This window comes from Antedon mediterranea, chromosome 8 (assembly GCF_964355755.1).
Source record: "Antedon mediterranea chromosome 8, ecAntMedi1.1, whole genome shotgun sequence".
In the NCBI taxonomy this organism is placed as follows: domain Eukaryota; kingdom Metazoa; phylum Echinodermata; class Crinoidea; order Comatulida; family Antedonidae; genus Antedon; species Antedon mediterranea.
This window is the reverse complement of record NC_092677.1, coordinates 5905250-5916814: the sequence shown is the minus strand read 5'-3', so window position 1 is coordinate 5916814 and position 11565 is coordinate 5905250. Positions and strand designations below refer to the sequence as shown.

At 31.8% G+C, this 11565-nt stretch overlaps 1 protein-coding gene across 2 annotated transcripts; it reads right to left on the bottom strand.

Annotated features, from left to right (window-relative positions):
- Window positions 1–292: 292 nt before the first annotated feature.
- Window positions 293–11241, bottom strand: LOC140056419 (junctional adhesion molecule 3B-like). Of its 2 annotated transcripts, XM_072101787.1 has the most exons (6): window positions 10742–11241; window positions 4951–5139; window positions 4120–4137; window positions 3494–3622; window positions 2344–2544; window positions 293–1982 (listed from the first exon to the last, which is right to left on the bottom strand). In XM_072101787.1, the coding sequence occupies exons 1-6, from the start codon at window positions 10839–10841 to the stop codon at window positions 1654–1656; spliced, it is 966 nt and encodes a 321-aa protein (XP_071957888.1). In that variant the 5' UTR covers window positions 10842–11241; the 3' UTR covers window positions 293–1653. The 2 variants fall into 2 exon arrangements, with proteins under 2 accessions (XP_071957888.1, XP_071957889.1); XM_072101788.1 differs by lacking the exon at window positions 4120–4137.
- Between the last annotated feature and the right edge of the window lie 324 nt (window positions 11242–11565).

The window sequence follows — 11565 nt, the reverse complement described above, 5'->3', positions numbered from 1 at the left end:
TTCCTAATTTTCCTAGGGGTTAGTTGTATTTTAATGGATAGGAGCCTATACATGGTTGTGATAATTGTTCTGGATAGTTGTCTTTTTCCTTGGGAAGCTCTTTCCTGGAGGTAATTATCATCCTGATGGAATTGTCCAGTTGTCATAGAACCTCGTTCTGTTATCTTTGGTCGAACACCTTTTCAGCAGCATTACCACAGATATCCCTTGCATAAAAGACTATCAGCTTACATGGTCCCAATTCCAATTGTTCTTATTACTTCAGAAAAAAAGATTATAATTGTTCAGGCATGTTTTTCTTTATTGATTTATAAAAGCTTGTTTACAATGTACTATTATACTAAACATGTAGGCCTACATAAATTGCTCTTACAGACCGTTTTAATACCACTATAATTAATTTAGAAACGGTTTCTATAATTCAAGCTCTTTTAATAATAATCATTTCATTATGATAAATTGTTTTCTGAACTTATGTTATTCAAACAATACAGTAACATTAAATATATTTTTTATCACGATTTTTTTTAAATAATTTCATTTAATCACTAGAATGTAAGTAACGAAGGAATGTTGGTCCTGTATAATTATTGTTAACTAAATCTTTACCATCTCATGGATTAAGTTTTAACACTTGTAGAAAATAAAAATAGCATTCTATTATACTGTATGGGTAATACCAGTGCAAAAAACTATCTTCACTGACTTATCTTTTTTTCCAATGCTGTATACATCTTTCATTATTTGAAGTTTTATCAATAATCAATCTGAAAATTCAGTTGATTTTCTGGTATACGCTTTTACATTTCTGCATGGTTGTAACGGTGGTGGTGTATTTTGATGTTTGGCCTTCGTATCTTAAATTGTGTTTCTATTTATTTTCCAAAAGAAAAATTGTATTCTGTCTATATCAGTCTAACCTTCACAATTATATAATTCTTCAACCTTTCCCAGCTGCTTTCATTTTTAGAAAGAAAGTAAATAGTATTTTCTTGAATGTGTAACAGTCTCTCGATCAATATACTTTTAATCTTTTTAAAAAAATAGTCTTCAATATTTGTAATTACAACTCGACTTCAGCTATCGATACTTTAGGCTTATCCCAAAATAAATGATATTTCGAGATGAGTAGCATTATTTTTTAGTAGAACTTACTAGTCTACAGTCTCCGGTTCAGAATTGGGTAGGCCTACAGTGTCCTGGCAAAAACACAACAATGTATCCTAAGAAATTAAGGATATAATAACCTAGAAGAGGCCTACGTGACCCCTAATTCTATTTTTATACCGTTGTTCATCTTTTATCACAAATTATAGGCATAACTTAATTATTTACAAGTCGTAGTTAAACACAATAATCAAAGAGCGCCTAAATGATACAACAGCCTAATTACTTTTGTTCTATCAAGAAATTATCTCAGTTCGTCAAAAAGCGATTTATTTTTCGTTTGTATGCGATTGGGTTCGTTGGTGCGTGTCGTCCTAATTTCTATAATTGTTGTCAACCCGTATTTAAATGGAACACAACACTGGCACTTTAATCATTTCAGTTTAAAACGAAAATATTAATGTTATGTATTTGCCTTGATGAATCTTAGTTCCATGACTAGGTCATTTGTAAAAGTCTCGCTGAAAGCTTATTGATCACGTGATGTCAGTCAACTCCAATATCAATCATCAAGTAGTCTTTACCGAACGAATTTCTAGTTTCGCAATAATACCTTCCGGCATCACTATAATTTAACTTCGGTAATAGGAGTGTTTTGCCCGAAATGAAGCTATAATTGCCGTCAAAGTATTTTATCGGTGCTCCTTCTCGTCCCCAGCCTACGTGAAAAAATGGATCTCCTCTTATTTGATCGGTGTCACAATCAAGCTGGGCGTCTTTACCTGTTTCATAATTGAAGACAGCTCTTCGTCTTTTGGTAGACACCGTAACTCCTTGTTTCGTATCTGATGTTATTTTCTTTATAGATATAAGGCCTGAAAAGAAAAATTAATTAATTAAGTAAATATAGGATGCTACTGAGAAATTCCATCAATGCTATCTGAAATAAATTTTTAAACAATGATGACTCCAATGATAAAATTAAAACTCATGAAAGTAGTTCTTGCATTTTCGACTCGTTCAAGAAGGTTTATCGCGATGCACAGTATTCCATCCCAGGGTCTCGTGAATACAGGATCTAACTAGGTTTCAAAACAGTTTTTCGACTCTTTTCCGCAAGTCATAGGACTATCATTAGTGAGAGGTTACATATTAGGTTAAGTTATGCGCTTAGACTTCCAAGATGATTGTTGTCGCTAAACATGACACCTTATCATTTACAATGATAGTACTTGCCTGTTTTATTCACTATAAGCTTAGATATCAGATCGATTGACTCTGGTAGATTGAAAAAACATTTATACGTTGATGTATCATTTACTGTTGCATTGAATATAATTAGATCATATATTCCATTTTGTATGTCGAACTTCGGTTCCATTCTTGTAAATTTACTAACTCGTCTTCCATCGGTAGATATCCGTTCACCATCAGTTCCTGTGGAAGAAAAATGAATCATTTGAAATCATCAAAAGGCCAGAGGCAATAATTCCAAATTATCAACAACCAATATGATTTCATAAAATGAACATAAAACTAAAACATTCTAACTATGTCTATACCAAACCTTACAAAATATAAAACCAATCGTACAAATTGTGGAACAACCTGTTTTTTTCTCAAATTATTTCCTGACACAAGCTTTGGCTTTCCTAAATTTGCCCACTCTTTCATATTACTGTATAGAATTTGTATTTTTTTTAAAGGAAAGAGAATTATATTATTTTATTTTTTATTTTATATTTATTATTATTTTATGTTTTACATTCACATTTTACAACGAAGACTCGGTAGTATGATTATTCTTTTTTTTTGTGGTGAAGGTCTACTTAGAGTCCAAGCTCTGTCTGCACTATCAACCTTTATGTGACAAAAACATCTGATGTGCTCATAATATAGACATTGTGATGACATATCACTACCATATTTGGGCATATCATAACCTTATTTATGCATATCACACTTTTGTTGCCAAACCAGTTTGCTTTTGCAGTATATACAGTGCAACATTCATAACGACAGGATTAAATGAAGTCGTATATTAACTTCCTCAATGTTGTCTACTGCTATCAAATAGGCCTACATACATACTCCATTATACCAAATTACTCTTCCCTGCTTATACAAAGGCAATCTGACAACAGAATGCCAAGCTCCAGAAATCAAAGTGTCACTCTGTGGCTGCGACATGATCAGTTGTTCCACGCCCCTTAAAAGACAACACGCCGCGGAGAATAATGTACATAGTACAGTACTGTAGGAATTTGTCGTAACCACACATAAGGTCAAAGGACAGTAACATGTTCCTATCTCTGCTACACTGAGCTGCTCAGTGTTCTGTTGTTAGATTGCCTTGCTTATACAAACCTTTCAATGCATTACTAACCGTCTGGTATTATATACCAATGAACGATATCAGTAGTAAATGGAATGTTGTCCACTCTGCATAGTAGTCGCACCGTCGACATACTCTCGGCTGTTACACTACTGGTGTATATAAAAGTGTGATTTGAACCTATACATTAAATACATCAGTTAAATAACTAATACCATAATATCAGTAATTATTATAACTTAACGTTCACACAAAACATAACATTTAAATTGTATATCATACAATAAGTTTCGTAAAATGTAAATGGTTGCATGGCGAATAAGCACTGGTAAAGTTAGTTGCAGTACACCATGTGTTTCCAAAAGAAAATAAATTAAAGTATGAAAATGTATTGATGTTTCGGTTGTTAAGATACAACGTCTTCTATAGGCCTGCACATGGCGTACCACAACACACTTTAAAATGTCGTATGCTGGTATAGTTTTTTAAAAAAAGTATTCAAAATTGTGAAAAATTTGAAAACAAATATTTGAAACATATCTATCATGCAAGGTTATATATTTGTATGTACTGTACTAATAAAATATTATAATTTTATCGACCAGACTGTTCAAGGGGATTAGTATCTTAAATACTTAGTATAGAAAACGGGTTCACATTCCGTAATTAGAAATTACCTTGCGGTTGGAGTTGAACTGAAATTAAAATAAATAACAATAATTCAAACATAAATTATTATTAATATGATCAGCGACAAAAAGTTGTTGTGAGATATAATGAATGATTAATAACGCATGCAATTTTTAACAGAACGGGCTGAACAAATATGTTATTGCTTAGTGTTGCTATAAAAAACAATATCATATTATAGTTGAGCGATCTAGTGATACGAAATCAAAAGAACCGGTCGATTTTAAAATAAATTGACTTTCTTTTAAATAACAAATTCTACCGAGTGGTGACACCTCGTTTACAGCATTAATGGCACTTGTCATCATAACTAGGTCTATTTACTGACTGCTTTCTTAATAGCCGTTAATACGCTTTTTTAAACATTTGACCTTATTGATAGGAAACTAATGTTGTAGCCTCTTGTTATAATTCAAACTACAAAGTTGTAACTACGTTATGTTATGTGATGGCACTAGTTACAATCCGTTACGCGTGATTGATAATGACGAATGTCGTAAAGCATAAACGGTCATTGAAATAGGAAGTGAGATGTACTGGTCGTTCACAGTGAGAATAAGATTATTAAAAGTCACATAACATTTCTAAGTTGATGTTTGTTTTGTTAGTATTAGTAACTATTAGTAATTTCCGGCTGCTTTTGCACTGCTTTGACGGGAATCAACATAATACAATAATTGTTTTGAAAAAGTAACGTATTTATAAAGATTTATTCTGTGTTACCTTTTAATACTGCAGCAGCTTTGGACTTTCCTCTTTAAGCTAAAAACACGACAACAATAATTATTCTCTTAAGATACCAAATTAGTGGTTCTTACCATTTACTGTTTTGGTAACATTTGTATCTGTTTTATTAAAGTTAGCCATTCCATCCACACAGTTATCTCTCATTTGCTGTACCATGCCATCTTGTGTTATAACACCCGGGGACATGCTCATAGAAACCATATTGATGCACCGGTCGTCTAGCAGAGGAAGAACGGTAGTGCCCACAACAATGTCATGACCTGCAAAGCAAGAGAACGTACATCATTGCTGTCCTCTAAACAATTAACAAGTTTGACTATAATCATGTCTGGCAATAAAGCGTCTGTTGATGACCAGCAACATGCCCATCCATAAAACTACTACATATTTAATATTATTTATTAATTATTTTGTTAATTATATTAACTTATAAACCTCAATTATCTCTTTCTGGCCTATCTTTAACGAAAAGTTTCCTATCGCATTTTTTTTCTCAGCTCCAATAAACTTTTTCAGGAAAAACACCTAAACGTATACCAACCACAATTATCAATCGAAATCATCAAATGTAACATATCTATGTCTGCATAATAATTTGGTAATCATTCTTCTTCTCTATTGTTATCCACAGTGAATATTAATTGTTCTTCTAACCTTTTCAATTATTATTTAAACTTATTTAGTTTGCTCCAATATTTGCATTTATAAGCAATAATAATAGGATGACACATTTTTGATAAGTATACTTATTTACGATGAAGCACGGGGTCACGATGGTATAGGTCACGAAATGTAAGCCGTCTCAGAAACATCAATATCTAAACGTTTTCCGCATACAATTTATTTAACATTGTTGTATCTAATTAAACACAATCAATATTTTCTCATTCCTACTATAAACTAATCTAATTGAAATTAATTTTCTTCGTACAGTTTTTTTTTTCGTTTCAGTTTATCTTATTTATATAGGGTGACCATAGAGAGCGTGCTGACAATCAAGGGGCCCCTCTTAATGAGTTATGATACGTGTATGTGTGCCAGTGGCTGTGTGTATACTAGTAGGCCTAAACCGGGGTAACCCCTTACTTCTTCTCGGAAGATGTACTAGGTCTTTAAAGTGCACATGAGCCAGATGTGTACACTGGACCTACGGTTTATAGCCCTTATCCAAAAATACTCGTTCTACCACCAGAACTATGAAGCGAGTGAGGCTCGAACCCTTGCCGATATTAATATGGCAAGCTTCTAGTATCTTAACGGCTAGTACACTCACTCGCTTTGTTGATCTCTTGATATCGAAATAGGTTCATAATATATGGCAGCACTCATCACTTCATGTAAAAATATGCATCGTAGCTTACATTAACATCTAGATACTCCATTGACACACATCAGACAAACTTAAGTTTATAACCTGACGTGCGTTCACACGGAGATAAAATGATAGATCATCAAAATAAAAAAAAACTGGGACACGGAGAGTCAAAGGATGTCAATTCAGATTAATTTGCCTGTTTATGCAGCGAACAGCGTCTCAAAAAGTAAGACGATTCTGCAATTTGAATTCAAAGGTGTTGAGAGTAAAAATATATTTTAACAGACATTAATGAAATATTGTGGATAGATAACCGTGACTTTACATTATTCAGTTGTTTACTAGTCACTAATACATACGTATTCGAAAGATACATTAGTTATCTTATTGTTAACTAACTAATATGCATATCTGAAGTACTTGTATATGTTATTCGGATAGCGTCATACAGTATAGGGAAATTTTGGAAAGGGATTTTAAATTAAGTTTTCATCAGAGGTTGTTTTTAACGGTTACACTTTTAAAGCAATGTTTAATATTTAAGGATAGTTTTTTATTAGTCTATAAGTGAATACGGTCAGTGAGAATGTCATCCCCTGCATGGTAAAAACCAAGCTTCAATCTGAACTCTGAGACTAGGTGAAGTGCATTTAACAAATTGTTTCTGAAATAAAAATAAATTATGACATTTACTGTTCTGTAGTATTGAGATCTGTGGAAAATTATGCTTGTTCAGTTTTTAAAGGTTAGTGAACCGTACGTTAAACACCTTTGGGTCAAGTACGCGTAATAATCGTTACGTCAACGCGTAGAATTTAACATTCGTGTTAAAACGCAATTTCCTCAAGTTAAAGAATATCACCCTAGGGAGAAAATGTTGTAGATTTGTGTCCACGGGATACCCCTTGAGAGTTTGAAGAAGATTAAAGTCGAGGTGTATGTATGCTATCAATGGTCAATTCATCAAAAAGCAATTAGAAAGAACTGTGCCCGTGGGAGTGCTTGAGAAACGCAGTATATTTTGCATTCAGGAATGGCGGTTGTATTACATATAGTGTTGAAACAAATACCAGTAATATCATTATTGACATTTCATACGCTATGAATTGAATACTTGCTGAAACGTTTCGCTCTTAAGATTGTATCGAATACAAATAGCATTTATGCATTCTTGTAATGCAATAACTATTCCACTAACTATAAGTCTCTGTCCTCCGTCAATAATCTTTTCTTTGCAGCTATCCAATCTTATATAGGTTTTATTGTCGTTTTTCATTTTTGTATATATTTTAACTTGATAAGTTAGATTTTACACATTCACTTTTTTTATGGTAGATGAACATTTTTTGTGGACCAGCTCTAAATGTGACCGTTAAAGCCTATACAATATTATACTGTTAGGTTTAAAAAACCAGACACTTGTACATTGAAAAAACAAAATAAAGGAATACCTCAGTTTTCTCGTTTGAAAAAACTATTTCCTGAGAAAACACCAGTGGAGACAACCAAATGTATCATAAACTGTATCACAACACTAGTTAGTGTAAAAACCAAACAGAAATCAGCAATGTGATTGTTAGAATAAATTAAATTAATATATTTTACATTTACAGCAGAAACAAATTTGTTCTAGCTGTCTACTTGAAATCTTCCAAAGATGCGTTAAAAAAAAAACATGATATATATAAGTTATATCTGTCATCAGAAAAAAATTCACATTTCATACATATACCTTGCAACCAACTTCGCTAATTACATTCTTCAATTGACATATTTATAGGTGAATAAAATATACGTTTTATGAGTATGGCTTACTGAATTTAACAATGTTCTGCTTCGTTTACCAAACCCATCGAGATCTTCCTGATTTGGATCATCGAGTTATCTCTTTAATTATCTGAAACTCCCCAGGGTTGGCAACGTATTAATAGACTTCACTATTCATCATTACTATTCATAATTATTTATGAACATCGTTCTTCTTTCTACATCGATATTCCTACTCTTAAAATAATATAATATAAATTATGAATTTCTATCTCTATTCAATATTCAATGAAACAACTTCGTAAAAAGTTTCAGCAAAAAAGAAATAGGCAGATGTTTTATAAGCTAATGAATTTTAATATGTTTTAAATTTATTTACAGTAATTGAAACATAAAAACTGAAATTGAATAAGATATCATTATTGGATATTGTGATATAACTTTTTTATATACAGATAAAGATAGCAATATTGCTGATTGAGAAAATCTTTACAAAAAATGGAAACATCTGATGTCTGTTGTCAAAATGTTGTTATGAACTGATTTTTCAAAAACTTGAATATTCAAACTGTTCAATTACAAAGATGTTAATTAGGTCTATACAATAAATAATATATTCAATTCAATTCAATTCAATTCAATTCAATTCAATTCAATAAACTTTATTGTCAAAGTCATGAATGGCTTGAAACTTTGGCTGAAAGTACACACATTAAAATTGTCTAAAAACATTGTCGCACAAACAGTAAACAAGAATAAAATCACATAAAACTGAGAACAAGATGTCATATAAAAAGTTAAAAGAGGGCACAAAAAATACAAATTGAGTTTAAAATACAGCTAAGATACCTATTGCGTTTATCTTTTCCACATTATATCTGATAAAAGGTAAACACGATACTGATAAATAGGTTTGAAAGGCATAACTAATTATAAATTCATGATCATTAGGACGGTATCTATAAGCGACGACCGTGTGGTGGCATGATTTCTCAAAATAATAATGTAGTTATGTTGTATTATCAAACTAAGCAAGAAAAAGAGGTATTTTATTCCATGTATTTGATCGACAGCATTATATATTATAATCGGTATAAAAAGTTAAAGTTCATAAAAACAATAATAAAAAAAAACTATACATAGCCTAATGTGGGGAATTTTATTTTAAACAAATACAAAAATATGACTTAAATCTATAACATAAAAAGATTATTCAGATTACAGAGAACAGTATCGTTTTTGTTATGTATTCTCATCCTTAACCTTGTCTTGAGCACCTTCAGAATTCCCTATATAACCATAGGGCTAGCCTACACTGTGTTACTACTACTACTACTATAGTAACTAATAGGCCTACTACCTTCTGGGTAACGGTGGTAAACCAGAATCGTTATTCATTCGAGTCCCGATGTGTTGCTTATATCAAGGAGTACTACATTTCAGAGTCCAGTCCATTAGTTAAATGAGCCTTGAAAATAATGGACAATATTCGCAAAATGAGTTACTGGGAAGTGCATTAACATTATTAAAATTTATGTATATTTACGACAAACCTTGTTTTTGTTTTGGTGGCAGAATTGGTAATATAATGTGCGTACGATCTCAAAAACATAAAAGCGAGTGTGTGTAAATTATGAGCTCAAAGGAAAAGGATTCTAGTCTAAATGTTCTAAAGATCGTGGATTTGATTCCCACCGACTACTTAAAAAACAACCGGGTTTTTATACGTTCTGAGTATCCATAAGGCTACATTTTCAGGAGAAATAAATTAGCATATTCTCATTGTATCGTCTAGTTTTAAATATTCCTCTTTCTGAATTTTAAAATGTTCTCAACAAAATTGCCCGGCAAGATGATAATGTATCATTCAAATCTAAACACATCGTTGTCTTTGCACGTTTTACCATAATACAAAAAACCTTGTGTATAGACAATAAACTCGCATACCATCCAATAAATATTATGTATGAATATATATTTATGCAGCGATGCAAAGATATAAATATGCCGCACTATATATAATACTCTTAGCTTTACAATGTATTTTAATCCAAAGCATACTATCAAAATATGTAGTTAAGCAAGTCTTGCTTTGTCCTCGTGAATCGTGATGACACAGTTATACATTACTGGTAATTAATAGAGTTTGTTACAAAGTAATTGGTTTTTTTATTAATCATATATTCATATTGTTTTAATACATATTGCATTTTATTATATTACATCATATTGTGATATAAAATTTACAATCATTGAAAGGGTTAGTATAGTCATAAATAATGATTCATAACAATTTTATCGTTTCTATATTATTATCGCTATTATTAAATGCAAACGAATAATTATTACATTGAATAAATATATAGAATAATTGAATTTTTTTTATATTCATTCATATTTCTATGTTTTCCAAATATTTATACGAATAGAAATTCGGAAAATATTCATTTTATTCGTGCGCCACAAGCAACCGCATGGGTGGTAATTAAAATGCCAATGATTCTAGAAATTAATTATCGAAACGGTGCTGCTGCTAAAATATAATATCAAAGTTCGATCTAAACTTCAATGGGGGATATTGATTAAATTATGTTTCAAACAAACTACAATATAAGATTAAGGAATAAATACATTACTTTACCTGTGAAACAACAACAGATATGCAATATTTAGCATGTTCAATTGCAAATAGTAGATTGTTTATCAATATAGAACATCATCACAAAACATATGGAAATGTAGCATTAATAAAACATTGTAAATGTATATATTATACTTACTTGATGTTACCCGTAACATGAAAATGACAACATAAATATAAGTCCATGCCATCTCTAATGTAGGCCTACCAGAACAGGCCGCTGCGATAACTCCGGGCATTTAGCAGCAGCAGCAGACAGACTATCAACCGAATACTCCGATACAGTTAATTGCGTGCACACACTTTAATACACACTTAGGAGATACGATATCCAAGCATTTATTATTTATAGGCAATTTTAGCTATCGAACACAATTGTAACGTGGTTGTTACGACGTTTAATGAATTTGATCCTAAACGGAAGAATTATGTAAATCATAATTCCTATAGAAATGATATAAAAAACATCTTTGCCCGCTGACCGATTCCATAAAAAGGCATTTCTGCAGCGGAGCGTAACAACGCAGTTATTATTCGATGGCCGTATGTGATGATATTGTTTGAATATCAAACTAATACATCGGATGATAGCGGATTGATGGTTTTAGGATATTCCCTGGATATTTTGCGTTACTGTTGAAGATATAACTTCGAAATGAGTCACATAGTGTGAAACGTTATATACCACAGCAGCAAGAAATAAAAAATCATATTGCTTTTGCCTTTTAAGCCTATTAACACTACCAGACTTTCTCCAGAATGTTTTAATTCATCCATGATTTTACAATGGTGAGGTCCTTTGTGTATATAAGAAGAAGAAACGAAGAAAAATACCGCGCTTGCATAATTTGCCTTAAGCCGATTTTCCACTAGACGAATTTGTTCGCGCGAATCGAACGCGCCAGCTTGTACGCATGTGTATTCATGTTTACGTCTTCCAAATCCTTCTCTACGCATGCGTAT

Bases quoted from the DNA above. Each gene is read 5' to 3' on its own strand.
- LOC140056419 (XM_072101787.1), bottom strand. From the start codon at position 10,841: ATGCCCGGAGTTATCGCAGCGGCCTGTTCTGGTAGGCCTACATTAGAG. The intron at 5,140-10,741 runs GTAAGTATAATA...CTTGCTTTGCAG, and splicing joins CATGTTACGGGTAACATCAA to GTCATGACATTGTTGTGGGC. The intron at 1,983-2,343 runs GCAAGTACTATC...TTTTCTTTTCAG, and splicing joins GCTTATAGTGAATAAAACAG to GCCTTATATCTATAAAGAAA.